The sequence below is a fragment of the Thalassophryne amazonica genome, chromosome 14 (assembly GCF_902500255.1).
Source record: "Thalassophryne amazonica chromosome 14, fThaAma1.1, whole genome shotgun sequence".
NCBI classification, from domain to species: domain Eukaryota; kingdom Metazoa; phylum Chordata; class Actinopteri; order Batrachoidiformes; family Batrachoididae; genus Thalassophryne; species Thalassophryne amazonica.
The window spans coordinates 49,326,585-49,353,330 of NC_047116.1; the positions used below are offsets into that span (position 1 = coordinate 49,326,585).

At 41.6% G+C, this 26,746-nt stretch overlaps 1 protein-coding gene across 2 annotated transcripts in view; it reads right to left on the minus strand.

Moving 5' to 3' along the window:
* The window catches only part of pcbp3 (poly(rC) binding protein 3), a 120,511-nt gene that overhangs the window by 27,170 nt on the left and 66,595 nt on the right, over positions 1-26,746 (minus strand). For both annotated transcript variants that reach the window (XM_034186217.1, XM_034186216.1), the window contains exons 8-11: positions 21,979-22,095; positions 20,466-20,597; positions 6,368-6,496; positions 2,368-2,442 (exon numbers count right to left, since the gene is read on the minus strand). In XM_034186217.1, coding sequence (XP_034042108.1) covers positions 2,368-2,442; positions 6,368-6,496; positions 20,466-20,597; positions 21,979-22,095 — 453 coding nt within the window. The remainder of the gene's footprint in view (positions 1-2,367; positions 2,443-6,367; positions 6,497-20,465; positions 20,598-21,978; positions 22,096-26,746) is intronic.

A 26,746-nucleotide genomic window follows, 5' to 3' on the forward strand; every position in this document is an offset into this window, starting at 1 on the left:
GCAGCCAAGAAATATTGCGTGCCAGCGTACTGTTCAGAGACGGTGAGCCCCTAATGGCTATCTGAACAATGCTAGTAGTCATAAAACACTTACTGGGCTCACAAAATGGCAGTGTTACAGCATGTGGTGGAAAAACAAATGAGGGTCTGCAGACAAAATGTGCTTTTATTCACATCATTTTCAAAGAAACACATTGTTTAAAAAATCAAAACAAAACAAACAAACAAAACAAAAAAAAACAAGAACAAAAGATGATCGAATGCAGGCGTGGTCCTCAGAAAGTTCCAAAAAAATATATCTTGAAGAAGGAAGGTTGTCTAATAATCAGTTATCTTATATTTGTAAAAATCTAAAAATCATATACGGGCCCTCGTGCTGCACGACTGCCTACCTAGGCCATCGTGTCCCCTTGTGACAAGATGTGGGCAGGCGCATATAGGGGCCAACCCTGAATGAATGAATGAAGAAATGGTTTATTCCGCATGCACGCACGAACAAAATATCATCCCTCATCACACAGTTCAAATTTCAAGCACATCAATGTATGAAGAAGTTATGACAAGTTGATTGTTCCTCCAATAGGGGGCGCTCAGTGCACAAACAGATGGGCCAGGTGTGTTAAGGGGCTGACCCTCATTACACGTGAAGTTTCAAGTCAATCAGGTAATGCGTGAACGAGTTATGACAAGTTGAAGGTTCATCATCCAGGGGGCACTCAGAGCACAAAGAGAGGGGCCAGGTGTGGTCAGGGTCCAGTCCTCATCACACATGTGAAGTTTCAAGTCAATTAGGCAAAGCATGAAGGAGTTATCATGACTTGATGTTCTATGGCGAAGTTTCAAAATGGCGGCACCATAGCATCCACACCCTTCGACACAGAGAAAAGCTTTTGATAAATTGATCAGTATCAGATCTTCAGATCTTCAGACAACTTTATTGATCCCAAAAAAGGGATCAATAAAGGATCATCTCTGGATGATCTGAAAGAAATTTGAAGTGCATTGGACAAAATCCCTAGGAGGATTTCATTCAAATACGTGTGGAAATCACGACAAATTCACACGAAAATTCAAAATGGCTAGTCACACATGTGTACCAATTTTCATCTCACTACTCCAAAAAAACCCTTAAGGACAGGGGTTTTTGAAAGTTTCCAGGGGGCGCTATTCAGGCATTTTGCCCCGCCCATGGGTGACGCCCCTATGAATTGTAAGAGGTTGTCATGCTTGACCTGTGTATCAATTTTCACGATATGATAAAATTAAAACCATCAAAAAGAAGAACGTAATTTCATGACCAAGGGTCAATACTTGGCACATTGTCACATGGACGCCATTACTCCTAACTTCACAGTGATCATTGCCTATGTTCACCAACTTGTTCTGCACTTGACTTTGCAAAGTTTGGTAAGTTTTTGAGCATGGGAAAAGGGCGAAATTTGGATTTGAAAAGTGCGAATAATAATAAATAATAATAATAATAATAAACAGCACAATTACACTAGGGTCCTCGCAGGACTTTGTCCTACTCGGGCCCTAATGAAGAGAGTTGGCCCTATTCTCTACTTGACACTAGGTCCACCTGGTGCAACTGTCATTTTCGCCTACATGAGTGCAAGTCTACTTGTAAGTCCTCTTGTGGTCATGTAGGGACTTTGGTCTTAAACAGAGCTAGCGTGTTTATATTGTCTGGTACTGGAAAGTGTTTCAGCTACCAAAACCTTTTAAAACTCTTGTTTAAATATGCATAACTTTATGGCAATCCCCCCACCACCACCACTGTACAGGGGAAACGAGCTATAAAGACCAAAATCATTTTTTTGTACTTGGCTGTAATATGTTTATTTCTGCTCTAAAACTGAACATTTTAACATGGGCTTCTATGGGAACCTGCTCCTTTTTGAAGCTAGTCTCAAGCTGCAAGTCCAGGGAATTGCAATTTTTTTCTTGTTCTGCTCAGCTGATCACACTGCAGATTCACCACTCTTTTCACACTGGGCAGAATGTCATTGAGATGCTGTCTGCTGCAATTAACTGCACTTTGGTGATGGGGAAGATCACTTCAGGCAACAGTGAGCTTCCTCCCACAATGGTCACAGTTGAACCATGTCAAGCCCTGGTTGGCATTGGAGCCTCTGTCTCCCTGGTGACATATTGCCTACGTAGCTATACTGCCTCTTATCTGCAACAGAATTGCCTAATATAGCCTGAAATATGTTTGACAGTATGCAGTCACGATGCGTCCCCCATCTCCTGTGCAGACATGGCCTACAGTGAAAGTAATACAGATTTGACTTGCAGGCAGCAGCTGGTGTTATAGTAAAATGTTTATATGTGTTGTTGACACTGCTCATGACTCAGGTCTCACCTGGCCACCAGAAAAAATGACAGGCGTGGAGGCCGGCTTTGGGCGATAAGGAATCGTGGCACCTTTTGGTGGGGACTGGAAGAATGGGAAGAAAAGCAGAAACAAAGTCAGTACCTTATACTAGGAGAACCATCAGTAAACCACATTCAGTAGTTACAATACTGTGGAGCACTGTTCAGGGGTTTCATGTTCTTGCACTTTTTGAAATCAACAGAAATATGCTACGCATGTGTATAACAAAGATGAGTTAGGCAACACAAAATAGAATAGACTAGAGCCTTTATTGTCATTGTACATACAATAAAATTTGTCTTCTGCATGTAACCCATCCTAATTACAGTTAGACACAATCCAACCACTAGGAGCAGTGGGCAGCCACAGCCCGGTGCCCGGGGACCAACTCCATGATGTAGAGACGCTTCCTTGGTCAGGGGCAGACATTCGACTCCTTAGTCTTGCAATTTTGAAATGGCCAGGTTTTGCTAAACAGGCATCGGCCAGTTTACGGCAATAGAACAGAACAATTCTTGGTGATTAAATGTGACTACAATATCCATTCGTTAAAAATGGTCTTTTCCCACAAAGTTTTGTCTTTTTGGTATATTTCATACTTATTTGGCATACTGAATGTTACAGATAGTGGCTTACAGTCCAACAGATATTTTGGGGCCCCTTTCCAATTAAACTCTAAGTTAATGCTTTCTTATGAGGACAGTACACAAAGTCAGAAACATTTATTTCTCAGAGGTTTTTATTAATTGATTTATTTATTTTTTTTGTATTTTTTTTATTTATTTACTCAGCATATCCTCAGCATAAGTACAATATAAATACACAGCATGTGAGAAACTAAGACCCCCGTCAAACATAGCAAGAATGTGCAGGAACAAGGCCGACACAGCAAAAGTGGCCATAGTCCTGACGCAGTCGGGAAGGAAAGAGGTGTGTAGACTGTGGGCAGATCCCGTCCAGACTACCTCATCCACACCTGCAGGATCGCAGCTAGACAACACTTAGACGACACAGACTGCTGTCAGACGGCCATAAAAGGGAGGCAGCACTGTGTCCTCCCTTTGCACAGGACCTGGCAGTACTGGACATCGGAGTATAACCAATGTGTGGACTGGACTCACGCCATATGTGTCCAAGCTGGCATCAGTGCGGTCACATCTTCACTCATCCTCTCCTTCCCAGCACCCACTGACCTCACATGCGTGTGCGTGCGCGTGCGTAGAACAGGTGCTGAAATGATTGCTCAGTGTTTGTGTGTGTGTATGTATGTGTTAAAAATGGCTGAATGAGCTGCTACTCGTGTGCGAATGTGCGCAGCACGCATGTGTGCGCCACTGTCAGCCACTGGACACTGTTTGCTGCTGCACAACATTCGTGAGACGCAACCTTTCGAGCGAACTTAATTTTTTTTGTTTGTTTGTTTTGCTCACTTCAGCATAAGCAGCACAATGCAATTCTGTACAACGTGATGTCTGGTTGGATTATCGGTGTGCAGCATGTCACATGGAATTTATTTATGCCGTGGTTGTTTGCAGCACACAGCACAGCTGGGTGAGAGGGTTTTTCACCACAGACTGTGGTCCCTGGCTCCTGTCCAACCTATGCTGTGAAACGCTCCTAGGACCGTGCCGGAGGTGAGATTCATTTTAATAATGTTGTCATGGGCTGGCAAAACAGTTCTACGTCATTCCTCCTACAGAGTTAGATGGTGATAAAGTAATAATATGTGTATTGAGACATGAAACAGCGATGAAGCACACCTGCCCGTGGTGTCACAGATATGATCGACAATATTTCACATTATTCATGTCTCCCATGGGAAGGAATGGAAATGGAAATACATCTGTACTGTAACATCTATTATGGATATAACAGCCTGTTCAGATCTGGGGTGGCGTGCACTGTAAGACGCATTGACCTGCAGTGGTAAATGGTGCTTTCAGTTTGATTGCACACTGTTCACATTCACGGCACATGATGAATGTGTGTCACATACATGTTATTACAGATCAACATTTCCTTTGCCCTCCTTGGCCAGGGTCCGGTGGAGGTGGACATACATAGCACAGTATGATGTCGGTCTGTCTTCAAACCACACGTCAAAACTTCCTGACTGTCATTCTGACGCCATTCGGCCTCAATTGGCATATGTGTGATGGGGGTCTAAACACTACATTAGGCCACTTTTTTTTCCCATTTTTGTACATATGTGCTAGCAGGTAAGTTGTTGAAATTATTTGGCCAGGTGCTGCCATTTGCAAAAGCATTATAATAGCTAAGCATTATTGATTTGCATTAAATTGTAGCAATAAGGCTGCTGGAGATAGTAGAGAAGGTTAATTTATCAGATTTCATCTGGAGCAGTGATTTTTGAATGTGGTTTACATACAATATAAATACACAGAATGTACTCTCAGTGCTGACGTAGACATGCAACATCCAGAGGAGTGTTTAGGCAGCTACAGAAAAAAGGATGAAGCTGTCATTTTGTGTTTTTTTACCAAAACACAGATGGACAAAAATGGTCTAACACTCAACATGCTCTTATTAAGCAAGCAGATGGCTTGTTAGCGTGACAGTGATGGATAGCAATGGGGCTGGGTTTTGTGACCTAGTTAATGTCAAAGTTACAACTCATATTTTATCATTCCCGAAAGGAAATTTAAAATGATCAGTCTTGTTCAAATTAGGAACACTAATATATTACATTTTTTAAAACACACAGTGGTGCTAGAAAGTATGTGAACCCTTGAGGTTTTCCACCTTGTTTTTAAAAATAATTTTAAAGAGTTTTTGTACTTTTTTAATTCCAGTAAAAAAAACAAAACAAAAAAAAACACTTTTGTATTAAAAATTCTATTTTTTGCAGGGTTTTTTTTCCTGAAAACAAATCTTGACCATATAAAATAAAATATATAAAATATGAAAGCAAAATAACTGATGGCATAAGTACTGTACACATGTACAGTGAACGTCTTGAAAAACCGACTGTAAAAGTGTTAGTCATTAAACAGCATCATTTTAGTTGTTGCACAACAATCCCTAAATGTTTCCTTCTGTCAAGCAGATAGTGCTTTCAGTACTGTTCGTCTGTTCACAGGATCACACAAAAACTACTGAACCAATTTTTTGGGAAATTTTGTGTAAGGGTGGGGCAGGGCCAAGAAGGAAATTGATCTTTGGGAGTGGATCTAATTTAATAGGTGGAGCCATGATTTTTTTCTCTCTCTTTTTGTTTGACATTGTGAAATGTGGTATTTTTGAAAATTTTTGTAAACTTCTCAAGGATTAATGTACAGATCTTGAAAAATATAACGCACGTAGAGTGCTAATAGGGGTGTACATATGTATCTGTGATTTCTGGTAGTCACCAAGGGTCTGGCAACCATTGTGAGATACTAACAGCACATTGCACAACAGCGGTGTCAGGATGTCAAAGCAGAATTATGATTAATTCTACCACAAACCAGCCAGATATGACCAGAAACTTGATATTTGTAATCAAGACAAATGAATGTACCAGCTGTAAACCTGTTTGCATATTATTCCTGTTTTATCCATGCCCATTTCACTACCGCTAACTCCCTGTGTCATGTAATTACACCTATGTAGTTCCAAATGGCAATGTTCTGCGCCAACATCCTACAGTCTATGGTTAACACCATAGGTTACCAGGATTTTTTTTTTCCAACTTACAAAAAAGTCCAGAGAATGGATACCTGTTAGACCACTTCAGGTGCTGATGGAGGTATGTGCTCTACATGTGTCACTGTAGTTTTTGATTTGATGTAACAGTAAAAGAAAAACAATGTGAAAATCTTAGGATTTCAATACTTTATAGAGCCACTGTAGAAAGGTGCCTTACTGCTGTAGAATGCCTGGGCCATTATTTCTCGTGTTCCTTTCTTCTATCTGTATTTTTTTTCCAGTGTCACCCCATTCTAAAGCATATTACATATATTAATGCTATTTCCAAAATTCAACATACCTCCAGCATGACCACACAGATTTGTTTGACACACTGGATGATGGCTTCTGGTGTCCCAGAGATTGTCACTGCACGTTCTGTGGAGTTGGGCAGCATGTCTCCTGCCACCTGAACTTGGGCTCCTGTGGACTGCAGAAGATGAAGGAACTTTTACAGATATAAAAATGTTGACGGGTTCGTTCTACTATGGTTGTCACAGATATGGAAGGTATGTTAGAATGGTATATAAAGCTACTGAAAAGAACTTATGTGGATTTTAGGTTTGAATATGCCAGGAAGCATCTGAAGGAATGCCAGGAAGCACCAATAAACAACATACCAAACAAGCTTTCAAATGCAGGTCCAAAAGCAGCAGTGCAAACAATTCACAGTAGTTATTTATGGCATTGAGATACCACACTGTTAACTCACATTTCATCTCTGTAAACTATGGTTTGCACTGATCTTATACAGTTGGGTCCATAAGTATTTGAATCATGACTGCTTTTGTAATTTTGCCTGTGTAGAATACAAAGGAGTTGAAATAATTAAGATGTCCTTTTCGTGTTGACCTTTAGGGATTAATTTGAGGGGTTTAACAAAAATGTTGCATGAACCATTCAGGAATTGTGGCCATTTGTATACATACACCATTAAAGCCCATAAGTAATGGGACAAACCGCAGTTGTGGTTGAAAGTTTACATCCATACACTCATCGTGGGCATGAACGTCATGGTAATTTTAGACTTTTAGTGATGACGTTGAACTGTTCTTTTGTCAAGGTGGGATGATTGTACAGCATACGTCATTCGTGACGTATTTCCCTTTTATATGGTCGGAGAGGAACAGCACTTATGGAAGCAACTGAACACTCTAGCAGCCACCAGCCACTCGGCTGGCACCCACCTGACTCGCACGCATGTGAATGAGCTGGACGTGTCCTGTCGAGCCACATTTATTGGTTTATTGTGTTTATTATTTATATATTTATTTTTCTGAGGAACGAAGTGGAAATTAAGTTTAATGCTCAACACACACCCGCCTGGCAAGTGCCCTAGTCTGGATGCATGAGCTGCACAAATGGATTCTTTGTCGTTATTTATTTATTTACTGATATATTTATTGTCAGGACACACCCGCCGTGCACATGTGGGATCGGGTTGCACACGTCCTGTCCAGCATCAGATGAGCTGCAAGAACCAGATTCATTGTGTTTAACTGTACTTATTTATTTTTCTGCGGAGCAAAGTGGGTCTAAGTTTAATGTTCCTGCACCCCATGTGCACACGCGGTCTGGACATGTCCTGTTGGTCATGGAAAACCTGCACAAACTGGATTTATTGTCTATCTATTTATTATTCCAAGGACAGAAGTGGATTTAAGTTTAATGCTCCTGGTCAGCACACACCCACTGTGGACATGTGTGCACCATGCTCGATGGACGATGTCAGCAATCTGACTTCATTCTTTTGTTTTATTTTTATCGGAGCACTTCCAAAGGACTATGGTGCCCTCGCGTCCTGTCCTGCGACAGCAGAGTTGTGCCATCTGCTGTAAGTCCATTTTATACATGGCCTGGCTGTGAACGCACGCTTTACATGTTGTTCCTGGCCACAAACTGAATTTTCTTTTTTTATTAATTTTTCGAAGAACCGCAGTCTGAAAATGTTGGCCAGGGCAGGGACAGCGGACTTCACCTGTGTGGGGAAAGTGGACTAGGCGATCCAGATTCATTGCTTTATTTTCATTGTCTGTGAAGACATCAATGGAACTTGAGAGATGCAGCTCAGTGGACATCATTCTGGAAGTCCGTGAGTGGTTGTTCACACTTTTCTTGTTTTTTGTTAACATTATTTATTTATTATTTACAGTGCGTTCGCTGCCTAAAGTCAGCCTCTTTCACATAATAACTATGTAATAGTCCACATCCATCCTGAGCACTGTTTGCACAAACGTGTGGTCATCTCAGCTGCAGTAGGGGGCTGAACATCCATGAGAGTGCCGCATAGTATTCACGTGCAAATTCTTGCACCTGCAAAAACTTAACCAGTGCCACTCAGCTTTCGCATGTGCGCTCTGCGCTGTGTCAGTGGCTTTTGCATGGTATGTGTGCAGCCTGCTCGAAATTTGCCGTCATATTTTCACAGCCACTCCAGACGGCATTCAGCAGACAGTTGGCTGTTATGTGCACACGTGTTGGGAGGACCAATTCAGTGAGATAACACATGAGAAAGTTATTGCCTTCTTGCCTGTTTTCGTGCAATGTTGCATTAACGCCTCCTCTCTGCCTCCTCTTCACCAGTCTTTGCATCAGTGAGATACTAGCCTAACTGCTAGACCATCACCTTCCCAGAAATCATTTGGTTTGTCCAATTTCAGTCTAGTGTGAAGGTGTTGATTTTGGAGCAGAGCCTTCTTTCTTGTTCAGCACCCCCATGGTGATGTAAAACTCACCTCACTGTGGACAGTCAAGTGAGGACAATTTCCACTCATCTGAGTGTGACATTTTGGGTCTTCTTTCACAAATGGCAAAGTGGTGACACATCCGACTATGTCTCCAAGACAGCTTAATTCCCAGTAAATCTACTTTTTTCCACCATAGCTCTTCACTGAGTTCTTTGGACTTTCCCATTGTTCTGAATATTGGTCTGTCCAGTGACTGTTGTCAAACACATCCTTTTCTTGCTGGCAAAGAAAACCTGCCAGTTGTCTTCGATCATGATCAGTAATAAGTAATTAACAGGGCTTGGTCTTGTCATGTTAAATGACACCCTTGCTAGAGCTGGCCACTCATATAAACTGAGCCATTGGAGGAGAAAGGCCTTCATCAGGGAGGTGGCCAAGAACCCAATGGTCACTCTATTAGAGCTACAGGAATAGGGGGAGAACCTTGCAGAAGGACAATCATCTCTGCAGCAATCCAACAATCAGACCTGTATGGTAGAGTGGCCAGAAGGAAGCCACTCCTTAGTAAAACACACATGGCATCCCATCTGGATTTTGCCAAAAGGCACCTGAAGGACTCTCAGGCCATGATGAACAAAATTCTCTGGTTTGAAGACACAAAGATTTAAATCTTTGGATTGAATGCCAGGCGTCATGTTTGGAGGAAACCAGGCACCATCCCTACAGTGAAGCATGGTGGTGGCAGCATCATGCTGAGGGGATGTTTTTTCAGTGTTTTTTCAGACTAGTCAATATGGAGGGAAAGATGAATGCAGCAATGTCCAGAAACATCCTGGATGAAAACCTGCTTCAGAGCACTCTTGACCTCAGACTGGGCTATGATTCATCTTTGAGCAGGACAATGTGATATCTTGGCACACAGCCAAGATATCAAAGGAGTGGCTTCAGGACAACTCTGTGAATGTCCTTGCCATACTCTCATGTGTGCTACTAGCTCAGAAAGTGGACACTCTCGTTCTGGCTGAACAACGATATGCAGTTTCTGAGTATTCTGTGTTAGTTCACTCCCACGGGCGACGTGCTTGATGAATTCCTGCGCAGAAAGTAGTTCCCAGATAATTATGATATATTCCTGTGAGATAATGAGTATGTCTCATCAAGATCAATTCCAAAATTTACCAGTAATAAAATTATAAAGATAATTGAAGTTTTAAGAGTGGCTGTAATAAATATTTACAAAACTTAAAGGTTTGGAGCAACTTCACCTATTATCACTCAAGCACATTGTAAACATCGACACGATGGAGTTTGATGTAGAAGAGTTCAGGAATATACAATTGGAATGGTTTGATTACCATTTACAGTTGGCGATTGAAAGCCTTGGGTGTTAACTTTGTGTTAAAGTCAGAACAAGAAGCTGCACTGAAAGAGATCTATCTGGGAAGAGACACATTCTGCATGTTGCCCACAGATAGGCATTTGCTTTGATTTAATTTTCACCAGGACAATACCAATGATTTCACCACTCATAATCGTATGTGTTATACATACACTACTGCAATGATACGTAACCAGTTTTCTTGTATTGGGCATTGTGAAAGTGCGTGTCGCTGGAGTGGGTCAGGTGAAAGTAGTCCGGCGAGCTATCCCACAATGCCAAAATAGCAGCGATGTTGCTCAAATGAGAGTGCCACGCTGACCAGTGTGTGTCCTTGAGTGACCCAGTCAGAGCCCAAACCTGAACATCTCTGGAGAGATCTGAAGATGGCTGTGCACCAACGCTCCCATCTAACCTGATGGAGCTTGAGAGGTGGTGGAAAGAAGCACCAAGCTTGTGGCAGCATATTTGTAAAAGATTTGAGGCTGTAATTGCTGTCAAAGGTGCATCAACAAAGTATTGACTAAAGGGTGTGAATACTTATGTACATGCGATTTAATTTTTTTTATTATTATTATTTTTAGAAATTTACAAACATTAAAAAAAATCTTCTCATTATGGGGTGTTGTGAGCACAATTTTGAGGGAAAAAATGGATTTACTCCATTTTGGAATAAGGCTGTAACATAACAAAATGTAGAAAAAGTGAAGTACTGTGAATACTTTCCAGATGCACCATATTAAAGTTCTGTTAATGTATGTATATATTTGAGCCTGTATTTCTATATTTGTCCCTTTTTTATTATTGACATGGAAGGAATGGCATCAATTTATCTGACTGAGCTATTGTGACGATCTCTCCTCAGAATAACTTCAGAACATCAGACACAACCCTGCTGGCTAGTCCACAAGTAAGATTAATAACTAAAGCCAGTGCTACAGTTGATGCTTTTAGACTATAGTAACTGACATTTTCAGGCTATTAAGTTGGAGATGTGCACCATATGTATGTGAAGTTGACAGGTCTAAAGCTGTCCCAGTTTGCTATGCCATAATTCCTAATTCTTTTGATCCTGAAACTGTTTAAGCTTTGTTCCTGATCCTTGGTCATTGATTGTTGATCTTTAATCATGATCTTGCTGCTGTTTTAATTTGTTAGGTTAAAATTTTTTGAACTCAGTGTGTGTGTGCAGGTGAAATGTGCAAAAGTGTGTATTACTGAACAGCCAAAGTGAAAGTTGGCACTCACAAAAACAGCAGTGAAAATCAAGTAGTTCAGCAGTTGTAATCTCACCTGTGTGAATATTAAATATTTTCATCTCCAGTTGGCTTTAAATTGAAAACAGCTCACAGTGTGTTCTCTGTTAGTCATTTTTCTCTTTTTCCCCCCAATAATTATTGCATTAGCATACTTTAATTACTTTAATTAAAAACAACCAGCAGCCACACAAAATGTGAAAGGTTGATCTTAGTGCTCAGATGTGTGTCTGTCTTCACAGCTGTTCAGATTTTTATTTTTATTTTTTTTTGTACAGTGTAGTATTATTTTAAAGGACATAGATCTTTTGCTGTTAGAGATTCTACATTAAGGAACCGTGCAGATGATCAACCAGCTATTTTATATTAATTAAATGTCATTGAACAACATTTTCCTTACCCAAGGTTCACTAATGAAAGTTTTATCAGTTGAGAATGTAAATATAAAAATCAATTGGTAAAAACAATGTGGCACACAGTAAATTGTTCAGAGTAAAGCAGAATCTGTCAAGACTACATTTGGTAAATTGTTCAAAGTAAAGCAGGCTCTGCCAGGACTACATTTGGTAAATTGTTCAAAATAAAGCGGACTCTGCCAGGACTACATTTGGTAAATTGTTCAAAATAAAGCAGGCTCTGCCAGGACAACATTTGGTAAATTGCTCAAAATAAAGCGGGCTCTGCCAGGACATTTGGTAAATTGTTAAAAATAAAGCAGACTCTGCTGGGATTACATTTAATAAATTGTTCAAATTAAAGCGGGCTCTGCCAGGACTACATTTGGTAAATTGTTCAAAATAAAGTGGACTCTGCCAGGACTACATTTAGTAAATTGTTCAAAATAAAGCAGACTCTGCCAGGACTACATTTGGTAAATTGCTCAAAATAAAGCGGGCTCTGCCAGGACATTTGGTAAATTGTTAAAAATAAAGCAGACTCTGCCGGGATTACATTTAATAAATTGTTCAAATTAAAGCGGGCTCTGCCAGGACTACATTTGGTAAATTGTTCAAAATAAAGCAGACTCTGCTGGGATTACATTTAATAAATTGTTCAAATTAAAGCGGGCTCTGCCAGGACTACATTTGGTAAATTGTTCAAAATAAAGCGGACTCTGCCAGGACTACATTTAGTAAATTGTTCAAAATAAAGCGGACTCTGCCAGGACTACATTTAGTAAATTGCTCAAAATAAAGCGGGCTCTGTCAGGACTATATTTGGTAAACCGTTCAAAATAAAGCAGACTCTGCCAGGACTATATCTGGTAAATTGTTCAAAATAAACCAGACTCTGCCAGGACTACATTTGGTAAATTGTTGAAAGTAAAGCGGGCTCTGTCAGGACTATATTTGGTAAACTGTTTGTAACAAATAGCTAATTTGTTACTTAATGATTTTATAGCTGTACAGTTACTTTAGTTAGGAAGCACCTTGATGTATGTAGGATTGAGTATTGAGGTGTGTAGTTGTAATTTGTCTTCCTTACCTCATGTCTTGTGTCCAGGCGGCAAAGAGATCCCACTGGAAACTGTTGCTATGATAAAGGTTCTGGGATAGACCAAGGCAGGGGAGTCATGGGGGGAGATGTGTTTAAGGGGGTTTATTGGTGTATGAATTTTAGTAAATAGGTGGTTTTGGGGGGTTTAAGTTTAGGTTTAGAGATGGTGGGATTTTAAATGGGTTTTGGGTTGGTTAAAGGTATGGAGGGTTTTGATAGGTGTTAGGAGCTAGTTAGTTAGCTCTTACCTTTTTAGATTTTAATGGTTTAACCCGATTAGTCAAACCAGATAAAAGGCGCCTGAGAGATCATTCTGGAGTGGCAGTTGGGGAGAGACTATTCCCACCACCTCTCTGGGTATTTGTACTTTATGCACGATTTTCTTTGTTCTTTTTGGAAGGGTAGTGATAAAGTAAGAAAATTAAAGTTGTGGACCACATCAAGTTGCCTCGGCCTCTGTCTCTGCTTCTGTCTCATTGGGGGTTTGACTGCTAGGGGCCAACCGATGTCACATTTTGTGTCAGAAGTGATTTGTGCCTTGGTGAGACAGGATGGGAAGGAGAAAAGGGGGAAAGCGAGGCTCAGAAGATGACAGTGAATCGGCTGAAGCCTATAATGAGGGGGCAACGTCGAGGGGTCGAGATAGACTGGAGGAACTGATGGACCTGGTTAAGATACTGGCCGAGTCCCAGACAGCAAGAGACCGGGAGAGGGACAAAGACTGGTCTTTGCAGGAGCAGCGTTGGTCGTCCATGCAGCAGCAGGTCCAACAAGTTCAGCAGCAGCTGTTAACAATGCAGTCAGAGCAATCTGCATATCAAGAAGAGGAATTAGTGGGAGTGCCAGCAGAGGCTGTAGGGGTTGATGGGGTAGATAATGGCAGCTACCACAGGCCGCAGCAGGAACCAAAGTTGTTACCGTTAGCCCCTGAAGACAATGTGGAGCATTTTCTCACTACTTTTGAGAGAATGGCTCAGGTGTGCAGGTGGCCAGTGAAGGAGTGGGCTTTTCGATTGGTTCCGCTCCTTACAGGCAAAGCCCGTAATGCCTATGTGTTAATGGATTTTGCAGATACGGAAGACTATGATAAGGTAAAGAAAGCTATTTTAGCAAAATATGAGATTACAGCAGAGACGTACCGACGTCGCTTCCGTTCCTTGAAGATGGAGACAGAGGAGACGCCGCGAGAACTGTATGTGAGGCTTAAGGAACTGTTTTACAGATGGATTCAGCCAGAAAAATCTACTGTTTGCCATATCCGAAACCCTCATCATGGAACAGTTCCTTCGTATGGTCAATCCGGAGTTGGAGGTGTGGATTCGGGAGCATGACCCTACCACTGCTGAAGAAGCGGCGCGGCTAGCAGAGGTCTTTACAGCTGCTCGTAAAGGGCCCAGAGCTACCTTCTTTGGCCCGGAACTAGGCCGGACCTTGCCAAGTAAGTCCTTTGGGGGTGATAGGGGTTTTGGTTTAGGTCAGGGTAATAAGCCTTTCCAGGTAAACCCACAGTCTCATTCTGGTAAAAAATCTTCTAGAATGGCACCGCAGGAGGTCAGATGTTATAATTGTGATAAGCTTGGTCATATACAGCGCTATTGCCCAACTTTGAAATCTAAGTATTCTTTGCTTTGTTCTGTGCCGAGGCTGGCATCGGTCCAGACTGAGTGTAGGAAGGGGCATACGACGCCAGTGTTGGTAAATGGCCAGCGTGTGGAGGCATTGTTAGACTCCGGGTGTTTTCAGACTGTGGTTTTGGCTGGTTTGGTTCCGTTTGAAGGTCAGTGTACCGAGGAAGCCCCTTTAGTTTGTATACATGGAGATGAGCATAGGTACCCTATGTCAGTGGTTTATTTAACCGTAGGGGGACAGACTTATTTGGTTTCTGTTGCTTTAGCAAAAAAACTACCTTTTCCTGTCATTCTGGGCAATGATATTCCAACTCTTCCTGATTTGCTAGTTCAGGCTAATCAGGGTAAGCCGGAAGCGGGGGGACAACTTGTTTTGGAGCTGGGGGGACAGGGTACCTTTGAATCAGCTGAGCGGTGTAATGTTTTTACCAGAGCTCAGTTAGTAAGGGGAGATTTTGAGGAGTTACCGTTTTATGATGAGGAATTGGAGGTTCAACCAGGAAAGACAAGGAAGTCTAAGTCTCAAAGGAGGAGGGAGAAGTTTGCTGGGTCTCAGAGGGAGGCACTGGTTAAACCCCTTAGTCTAGGGGAATGGGATATCCCTTTAGACATAGGGACTTTGCAGAAATAGGACCTTACCCTTAAGCCCTGGTTTGATAAAGTTAAAGAGCAGGAAGGTGCTGAAGTGGGAAAATATTTGTTTAGATGAGGAACGTTATGTAATTAAACTGTCTTCTCTATCAAGTGAGAGGTAAAGTGGATGTCTTAGCTTTGCCACAAGAGTTTAGAGAACGAGTTATGGAGCTCGGGCACTCAATTCCTTGGGCAGGCCATATGGCATTTCAGAAAACACTTCGGCGGATTGGGAGTCGGTTCGCTTGGCCAGGAATGTACTCACAGGTCTCCAAATTTTGTAGTTCCTGTGAGGTGTGCCAGTTAACAGCAGGAAAGAGGGTAGCTCAGGCCCCTCTGCACCCTTTACCGATTATAGGTACGCCTTTTGAGAGAACTGGCATGGACATTGTAGGCCCCTTGGAGAGTGCAGCGGGCAACCGGTACATTTTGGTCATGTCGGATTATGCTACACGCTACCCAGAGGCCTTTCCTCTTAGATCTATTAAGGCTAAACAGGTTGCCAATTGTTTGGTGCAGCTGTTTTCTAGGGTGGGGGTGGTTAAGGAGATACTTACTGACTGTGGCACTAATTTTTTGTCGAAACTTCTTCGACATGTATATCAATTGTTAGGGGTAAGAGGTATTAGGACCACTCCATATCACCCTCAAACGGACGGTTTAGTGGAGCGGTATAACCAGACGCTTAAAAATATGTTGCGCAGGTTTGTCTCCTCTACAGGCAAGGATTGGGACCAGTGGTTGCCATATCTGCTCTTTGCTTACCGGGAGGTCCCCCAGGCATCTACTGGTTTCTCACCGTTTGAATTGCTGTATGGACGCCAGGTGAGAGGACCTTTAGATCTGTTGAAGGAGCACTGGGAGCGGAAGGAAGCAGATGGAGAGAACATTGTGGCGTATGTGTTGAAGATGAGGAAGAGGATCGAGGCAATGGCAACTTTGGCACAGGAGAATCTTAAGGAGGCACGAAGGGCACAGAAGACCTGGTATGATAAGAAGGCGAGGGATCGGACCTTTACACCAGGCCAAAAGGTACTGTTGCTTTTACCGACTAGTGACAATAAATTATTGGCAAAGTGGCAGGGGCTGTATGAGGTTATACGGCGTGTTGGGGAGGTGACTTATAAACTTTATATGCCAGAGAGACTTAAAAAGTATCAACTTTTTCATGTTAATCTACTGAAACAGTTCATGGTGCGTCAGGAACCTTCCCAGCAGCTGTTGGTTCGTGGGGTGAAGGATGATGAGGTGACGGAGAAATTTTTTCCAGTTCCAGCCACTGAGCCGGTTTCCATTGACTTGTCGCATCTTTCTCCCTCTCAGCAGGGTGATATGTGCTCTCTTCTGGATCCAGAGCTCTTTAAGGAGACTCCTGGTTTTACCTCTCTAGTGCAACATCATATCCGGCTCAAGAAGGATGCTCCAGTGAGACAGAGGAGCTATCGAATTCCTGAGCGGTTGGTTATGGAATTAAAAAAGGAAATTCAATTGATGTTGGAGCTTGGAATTATTGAGGTTTCTAACAGTGAATGGTGTAGTCCTGTGGTGCTTGTGCCAAAGAAGGATGGTTCTCTTCGATTTTGTATTGATTTCAGATATTTGAATTCAATTTCGAACTTTGACCCTTACCCAATGCCACGCATTGATGATCTGCTGGAACGAGTGGGGAGTGCCTCCTTTATTACAACTTTGGATTTGTCAAAGGGCTACTGGCAGCTTGCGTTGGCGCCTGAAGCGCGAGAATTAACAGCTTTTAAAACACCTGTTGGCTTGTTTCGGGTGATGCCCTTTGGGTTACAAGGGGCGCCAGCCACGTTTCAGAGGCTCATGGATCATGTACTTCGGGATGTGACTGATTTTGCGGCAGCGTACCTGGATGATGTAGTGTATAGTCAGTCTTGGGAGGAACATCAACATCTCCGGGTGGTGTGTCAGAGAATTCGGGCTGCCGGATTGACTATTAACCCTCATAAGTGTGCGGTGGCACATAAGGAAGTGGAGTACCTGGGGTATACTATTGGCTTTGGGAAAATTAGACCACAGGTCCAGAAGATGGAGGCTATTTACTCCTTTCCGGTGCCTACTACAAAGAAGAAAGTGAGGGGGTTTATCAGACTGGTGGGATGGTACAGAAAGTTTATCCCCCAGTTTGCTGAGCGAACGAAGGTCCTCAATGATTTGACTAAGAACTCTGCCCCAAATAAAGTTTGTTGGACAGAGGACTGTGATCAAGCGTTTAAGGCTTTGAAGGAGGCCATAGGTACTCGACCTGTGCTTCAAACACCGGATTTTGGCCGGCCCTTTATCCTCCAGACTGATGCGTCAGGGGTGGGATTGGGGGCAGTGCTCCTGCAAGAAAAGGATGGTGAAAGACGACCGGTCGTGTTCCTGAGTCGGCGGTTGTTGGACCGGGAAACGAGGTACTCGGCGGTGGAGAAAGAGTGTTTGGCAATGAAGTGGGCCATTGATTCTTTGCGTTATCTGTTGGGGCGTCACTGTCTTGGAGACGGATCATCGGGCGCTGCAATGGCTGCATAGGATGAGGGAGGCAAATGCTTGTATTGCCGAGTGGTATCTTGCCTTGCAACCTTATGACTTTACGGTTCAATACAACCAGGGAAGACTAACATTGTGGCGGATTGCCTTTCAAGACTGGTAGAAGAGTGATAATGGCCTTTGAGAGGAGGGGGGAAGTGTAACAAATAGCTAATTTGTTACTTAGTGATTTTATTGCTGTACAGTTACTTTAGTTAGGAAGCACCTTGATGTATGTAGGATTGAGTATTGAGGTGTGTAGTTGTAATTTGTCTTCCTTACCTCATGTCTTGTGTCCAGGCGGCAAAGAGGTCCCACTGGAAACTGTTGCTATGATAAAGGTTCTGGGATAGACCAAGGCAGGGGAGTCATGGGGGGGGATGTGTTTAAGGGGGTTTATTGGTGTATGAATTTTAGTAAATAGGTGGTTTTGGGGGGTTTAAGTTTAGGTTTAGAGATGGTGGGATTTTAAATGGGTTTTGGGTTGGTTAAAGGTATGGAGGGTTTTGATAGGTGTTAGGAGCTAGTTAGTTAGCGCTTACCTTTTTAGATTTTAATGGTTTAACCCGATTAGTCAAACCAGATAAAAGGCACCTGAGAGATCATTCTGGAGTGGCAGTTGGAGAGACTATTCCCACCACCTCTCTGGGTATTTGTACTTTATGCACGATTTTCTTTGTTCTTTTTGGAAGGGTAGTGATAAAGTAAGAATTAAAGTTGTGGACCACATCAAGTTGCCTCTGTCTCTGCTTCTGTCTCATTGGGGGTTTGACCGCTAGGGGCCAACCGACGTCACACTGTTCAAAATAAAGCGGGTTCTGCCTGTACTGCATTTGGTAAATTGCTCAAAATAAAGCGGGCTCTGCCAGGACAACATTTGGTAAATTGCTCAAAATAAAGCGGGCTCTGCCAGGACAACATTTGGTAAATTGCTCAAAATAAAGCAGGCTCTGCCTGTACTGCATTTAGTAAATTGCTCAAAATAAAGAGGCTCTGCCTTGACAACATTTTGTAAATTGCTCAAAATAAAGCAGGCTCTGTCAGGACAACATTTGGTAAATTGCTCAAAATAAAGTGGGCTCTGCCAGGACAACATTTGGTAAATTGCTCAAAATAAAGCAGAATCTGTCAGGACACTTGGTAAACTGTTCAAAATAAAGCAGGCTCTGTCTGGACAACATTTGGTAAATTGCTCAAAATAAAGCAGGCTCTGTCTGGACAACATTTGTAAATTGCTCAAAATAAAGCAGGCTCTGTCTGGACAACATTTGTAAATTGCTCAAAATAAAGCAGGCTCTGTCTGGACAACATTTGTAAATTGCTCAAAATAAAGCAGGCTCTGTCTGGACAACATTTGTAAATTGCTCAAAATAAAGCAGGCTCTGTCTGGACAACATTTGGTAAAATTGTTCAAAATAAAGCAGACTCTGCCTGTACTGCATTTGGTAAATTGCTCAAAATAAAGCGGGATCTGTCAGGACAGCATTTAGTAAATTGTTCAAAATAAAGCATACTCTTGTCAGGACTATATTTGGTAAATTCTTCAAAATAAAGCGTGCTTTGTCAGGACTACATTTGGTAAATTGATCCAAGTATAGCAGTCTCTGCCCGGACTACATTTGGTAAATTGTTCAAAGTATAGCAGGCTCTGCCAGGACTACATTTGGTAAATTGCTTAAAATAAAGCAGGCTCTGCCAGGACTACATTTGGTAAATTGCTTAAAATAAAGCAGCCTCTGCCAGAACTACATTTGGTAAATTGTTTAAAATAAAGCAGGCTCTGTCAGGACTATATTTGGTAAATTCTTCAAAATAAAGCATGCTTTGTCAGGACTACATTTGGTAAATTGATCCAAGTAAAGCAGGCTCTGCCAGTTCTACATTTGGTAATTTGTTCAAAGTAAAGCAGGCTCTGCCCGGACTACATTTGGTAAATTGTTCAAAGTAAAGCGGGCTCTGCCCGGACTACATTTGGTAAATTGTTCAAAGTAAAGCGGGCTCTGCCAGGACTACATTTGGTAAATTGTTCAAAGTAAAGCGGGCTCTGCCAGGACTACATTTGGTAAATTGTTCAAAGTAAAGCGGGCTCTGCCAGGACTACATTTTGGTAAATTGTTCAAAATAAAGCGGGCTCTGTCAGGACTATATTTGGTAAATTGATCCAAGTAAAGCGGGCTCTGCCAGGACTACATTTGGTAAATTGTTCAAAGTAAAGCGGGCTCTGCCAGGACTACATTTGGTAAATTGTTCAAAGTAAAGCGGGCTCTGCCAGGACTACATTTGGTAAATTGTTCAAAGTAAAGCGGGCTCTGCCAGGACTACATTTGGTAAATTGTTCAAATAAAGCGGGCTCTGTCAGGACTATATTTGGTAAATTGATCCAAGTAAAGCGGGCTCTGCCAGGACTACATTTGGTAAATTGTTCAAAGTAAACCGGGCTCTGTCAGGACTACCTTTGGTAAATTGTTCAAAGTAAGGCAGGCACAATTTGTTATTGTTTTGGCACTTGATTTCCGAATGATAACTGGAAGATAGACAAAAAGGCATAAACTGTCCTATTGTGTGGCCATGTGCTAGGCACTCTCCAGGTTGTGCTCTGCCTTTCACCTGGCTGAGATAGACTCCAGCTTCCCTATGACCCTTTATGGGAATAAATGAGTATAGAAAATAAAAGAATTAATAAAAGCAAACTGGAAAAAAAGGAAAAGTGACTGCTCTAAAGTAATTGTTTGTTTATTTTTTTTTCTAAAAACTATGTTCTAAGGCCATAAAGTTGGCATCATACCTCTCTCATCTCTTTTATCTTGGAGCCTCCTTTTCCGATGAGGGAGCCACACTGGCTGGCTGGAACAACAAGCCTTAATGTTACTGGAGGCTTGCTGGTTGCTGGGCTATTGCTCATGGAATTCATTATGTCCTAGAAAACAAGATCATACAGGTTATATGTCATGAAAAGTAATGAATTAACCCAAAGTCCAAGTAGAAAACTTCATGGTCAGTACCTTAGCAAAGTTTCTTGTTATCTACCAAAAATAAAAATAAAATAAAATATAGCCTCTAACTATTTTGCCAATGACATCAAACAACACTGGAGATCATAACACTTACCACACAGTATGTTTAATAACAACTCCAATACTATAATATAATACAATATAATTTTATCTTCCATAACCTACAAAGATTAAGCATCACAAAGGGATATTCAAATTAAACTGCCAGCGTCATTCCAACTAACAAAGCCATTAATGCTATGAAACACAAAGAGTGAGTTTTATGAGCCAAAATAAATTGCAAATTAAAATTTGCTAAAGTATAACAATGTTCTCTTTAATGTGTCTATCATTAATATATTTTTATTCTTTGTTAATAGACACTAATCTTGTAAAATATAGCATAAATGAGTGAATCAGAGTGGGTCAAAAAGAAAAAAGATTTACTGTGCACAGTTCAATGATTAGCAAAAGGACTTAATTGTGTTCTAAAACATTCCACTGGAAATTGTCATGTTTGCATTTGCAAATGTGTACACTCTGTATCCAGTTCTGGATTTAGTTATTGATGTGTGTTTGATTGAAATGTTACTTTATTGTTCAGTTGTCACTCTAAATCACCCAGTGTCCCTTCAAAATGAGACTTGCAACTGCATATATATATATATATATATATATATATATATATATATATATATTATTATTATTATTTCCATTGCTGGTAGTAAAGGTGCAGATGGGAGTGGGAGTGTTAGTTCATCATTTTGTGGCTCACCAAAACAAAAACAGCACATGAGGACTGACCAGTTCATAGTCAAATATAATGCACCAGATGAATCTCAAAAGCAGGTTGTTTTGCTTATGTAATGTGCAGGTCTGCCACCTGCAGAATGGTTCCTGGAATATGGAAAATTACCAACATGCAGTTTGTGGAATCACTGATCAAATCATGTGCTAATCATTGTGCTCTGCTCTGAACATCAGCATCAGCTAACAAGTTAATCTAGAAAATGCCAGACAAAACATGTTGTCCAGTATGTAGGACAATATGGACCAAAATCTACAACAGAACTGGAAAGTAAAACCATAAAGAATTGATAGGATGTGTGGCTGGGAATGACATCAAAACATTTCAGCTATACTGCATATGTGTTTACTAAACTCACAAAAAAAAATAAAAATAAAAAACCTGATTTCAAAATTTTATTGATATCGCATGTATGAGCTATCATTGGACTTTTTTTGCAGCACAGTTGTGCAAACTATGGAAATATTTCTTTCACGTACTGCAAAGTCTCGTCATACCTCTTCAAATTTGTAGGCAATCATCCCAAAAGCCTTGAAGATGGTGTCTGTCGGTCCAGTGATGGTGACAATTCTTTCTGGACAGTTGCCCTCAGAAATATTGATTCTTGCTCCGCTCTGAAACAAAAAAAAATGCAACCCTCATTAGGGGTTCAAGTCCAGCAGGGCTGGAAACAGCAGTTGCAATACAAAGCTGTTGCCAGTCCAGCAACGCCGGAAACCCTATTGTTGTCCTTCCTATTTTTATATTTTTCCGCCCATTGAATGCAATACTGCAGCCCAAACCATACAAGCCGGAGAGGTACCATTTTCAGAACTGTTACCCCAGTACGAGTTCTGAAAACCCTGCACATAACTCAGATACAAAATATTGAAACAGATCTGCCTATAGGGGGTGCTATAGCAGTGCTATAACATTTGCTTTTGAGGGGATAACTCCCAAACCTTACATTGCACTTTCAAGTGCCTTATATGGATGGGTTCACTGGTTCGAGCTGACTCTCCTTGGTTAGGCCAAACCTACCCTAGGAGATTCTGCGTAGATATTCTTTCAGAAATTTGCAAAATATGCCAAACTTAATATTGAGACTAAACCCAGACCATTGCTCTGATCAGCACCAAACATTGCACACAGAGTCTACTTACTAGCCCTAAGAAGCTGAAGTCATTAAAATGAGCTTGACAGGTCTTAATGTACCTGAAAAATAAAAAATGAACTTCCTGTTAAAAAATGTTACACGGGAAGTTGGACTTATCTTCACAATGGTAACTCAGATCTTGAAGAAACTCACCTGTCTCATGCACAAGGGTGCAATAATGCTCCCTGATTAAAATAGTTTAGACCGAACACTAGGGGGAGCTTATATCTCAAAATTGGCCGATCAAAATTGTACAAAATTTCACAAGGGTAATCTTGAAGCAACTCTTTCTTGAAATACATAAGCTCATCATGATAGTTAAAAAGGGACTGTGGCCTATTGACTTTTTAATTAGAAACATGGGTGTGGCTAACACCATTCAACTTATCAAACTGAAATTTTGAGGAATGATGTAGACCACCACATATTAGTGGCATATTAAGTTTTACATTTTTTGCCTCCAGGTGGTGCTATACTAAAGGAGAAAGCATTTTTTGACCAAAAATCCAAAACTGTCTTCTACAGTATGTGGAAAATCTTTTGATATAGGCCACACCAGTTTCTGTTTTTAAGCAGTATTCCAATATATGTAAAACCTTTAAAATCTATCTCAACCCAGGCAATCACTTTGATCAACACCATTTTTTGCAAGTCCAATCAATGGAACATTTAGAGCTTAAGTTATTAAAAGAAGCATAATAGCTCAAAAGATGCCAACTTCCTAAAAAAAAAAGAGACCACAGGGAGCAGTCAAAACAGAAACTGTTACATAGCTTTCCAACTCTACCTCCTCTTAACATGAAACTTACACAAGAACACAGAGGAATTGAATACCAAATTTGGTAATCATATATCACTATCGGGGTGCCACAAGTGCAAAAACAATAATCTGAAAAACTACACAGGAATGAAAGCAATTCACCTGGTACAGTGGGGCAAAAAAGTATTTAGTCAGTCCCTGATTGTGCATGTTCTCCTAGAGAGGTCTGTGATGAGAGAGGTTTGTAATTGTTATATAGGTACACTTCAACTGTGAGAGACAAAATGAGGAAAAAAATCCAGGAAATCACATTGTAGTATTTTTAAAGAATTTATTTATAAATTATGGTGGAAAATAAGTATTTGGTCAATAACAAAAGTTTAACTCAATACTTTGTAACAAAGTCTTTGTTTGCAATGACAGAGGTCAAACGTTTTCTGTAAGTTTTCACCAGGTTTGCACACACTGTAGCTGGTATTTTGGCCTATTCCTCCATGCAGAGCTCCTCTAGAGCAGTGATGTTTTGGGGCTGTCGCTGGGCAACATGGACGTTCAACTCCCTCAACAAATTTTCTGGGGTTGAGGTCTCCAGGACCTTGAAATGCTTTTTTTATGGAGCAACTCCTTCGTTGCCCAAGCGGTGTGTTTGGGATCATTGTCATGCTGGAAGACCCAGTCATGTTGCATCTTCAATGCTCTCACTGATGGAAGGAGGTTTTGGCTCTCATGATACATGGCTCCGTTCATTCTTCCCTTAACACGGATCAGTCATCCTGTCCCCTTTGCAGAAAAACAGCCCCAAAGCATGAGGTTTCCACCCCCATGCTTCACAGTACATATGGTGTTCTTGGAATGCAACTCAGCATTCTTCTTCCTCCAAACACGATGAGTTGAGTTTTTACCAAAATGTTCTATTTTGGTTTCATCGGACCACATGATATTCTCCCAATCCTCTTCTGGATCATTCATATGCTCTCTGGCAAACTTCAGATGGGCCTGGACACGTACTGGCTTAAGCAGGGGGACACGCCTGGCACTGCAGGATTTGAGTCCCTCTCTGCGTAGTGTGTAGCCTTTATTACTTTGGTCCCAGCTCTCTGCAGGTCATTCATCAGGTCCCTCCGTGTAGTTCTGGGATTTTTGTTCACTGTTCTCATGATCATTTTGACCCCACGGGATGACATCTTGCGTGGAACCCCAGATCAAGGGAGATTATCAATGGTCTTGTATCTCTTCCATTTTCTTACAATTGCTCCCACAGTTGATTTATTCACACCAACCTGCTTGACTATTGTAGATTCACTCTTCCCAGCCTGGTGCACATCTACAATTTTCTTCCTGGTGTCCTTCGACAGTTCTTTGGTCTTTGCCATGGTTGAGTTTAGAGTCTGACTGTTTGAGGCTGTGGACAGGTGTCTTTTATACAGATAATGAGTTGGACAGAAGAGCTTCTTAAAGAAGTTACAGGTCTGTGAGAGCCAGAAATCTTGCTTGTTTGTGGGTGACCAAATACTTATTTTCCACCATAATTTACAAATAAATTCTTTAAAAATCCTACAATGTGATTTCCTGGATTTTTGTTTTTCCCCTCATTTGTCATTTTGAGAACTTGCACAATCAGGGACTGACTAAATACTTTTTTACCCCACTGTATGATCGGGGATCATGTCTAAGTTGAATCCTAAAACTTATAGATGATTGCATAAAGTGGGTGTATCTCATTATGCAAATTACACTAAAAAATATCTCTCACATCAAAATATCAAAAAGTCACCAAAAAAATCAAATGTTTGTCCTACAGAACCGAAACCTTTTCAGTATATCCAGTGAATATAGAAGAAACTTTTATACCCTGGTATATATGGTCTATTTTGAAGTCTGTCATTCTGTATGTCTCAAAATATGAAAAACCATATTGACCCTCTGAAGTCGAATGACATGCCCTACGGTACATAGTCACATGACCTTATTAAGCGGAGGTTACACTCAATCTGCTGCACTCTGAGGCTCCCTTTAAATGTGTGTTGAACGTGGAGACTTCAACCTTTATAGCACTTTTTAAATTTTGTTAATAGGCCTAGTATAATTTGACTTATGAGTATTTTTTACGCCATACATTTTCATAAATATTATTTTCTTTTGCTGCACATTTATGTATGCACACATAGCCAAAATGATAATTTCCTTCTATACTGCAGCAGCGACAGTGGTGGGAAGAAATATGACTCTTTCTTCCTCATTGTTTGGCTGGCTCATGAACTTTCCACTAATCAGAAGTCACTAACCCCGCATGTGTTCACTAACCCCATGTGTGTTTGATCACAGCCCACCAACCCCACGTGGGTCTGATTATCTGGTTGCTTTCTCTTTATTGCTGGTGGAAAGCGTGTGTGGTTAATGTTTTGTTGTTGTTTGAGTTTTTTTGTAAAAATTAGGCATTTTATGAATGTGGAGCAAGCGCTTGAGTTATTTTTTGAACTGGAGGAAGATGGAGCGTGCAGCGCATCATCAGAGTCTGAAACAGACAGTGGGGATTCTGGTGCTGAAAGAGATGATCCCTCTTTTGTTCTGGAGGAGCAACCAAAGCAGGTGGATTCACCAACATTCGCACGGAGTTCTGAACAAAGGGTCAGAGTGTGTGCTTCTGTTTCCAGATCCAGATCTCTGCTCTGACGTGCAGCAAAGACATGCCCCAGTGCTGATGGCTGGAACACAGAGGAGGACAAAGACACTGCTCCAGCAGTAAACAGTTTTCAGCCTCAGAGAGGAGAGTGACACACTGTGGAAGTGTCAGGCCTGCGATGTGCCCCTCTGTGTTGTGTTGGACAGGAATTGTTTGTTTGAGTGGTATGCATGCTAAGTACACTCCTCTACGGGAGTGAAGCATGGTCACTTTGCTCCCGCTAAGAATGCAGGCTGAACGCCTTCCACATGCGCAGCCTCAGAAGACTGCTTGGCATCACCTTGCTTGGCAGGACTGCATCACCAACTCTGAAGTCCTGGCCAACGCAGGGACGCCCAGCATGTTTGCCATGCTGACCCAGAGATGCCTGCACTAGCTCAGACATGTTAGGAGAATGGAGGATGGCCACATCCCAAAGGATGTACTGTACGGTAAGCTGACCACAGGCTCCACAGCAAAAGGACAACCTGTGCTTCGCTTCAAAGATGTTTGCAAATGCAACCTGAGAGCAGGTGGTTTCAACCCTGTGGACCTGAGTTGGCAGCTGCAGACTGTGCCGGTTGGCAGTCCACCACCAGAACCATCATCAGGGAAGCGGAAGAGAGGAGAGAGGCCCGGTGGGGGGAAGAGGAGGTTCCACTGACAACAGAGACTCCAGGCAGCACCCACTACCAGAGACACGCAACC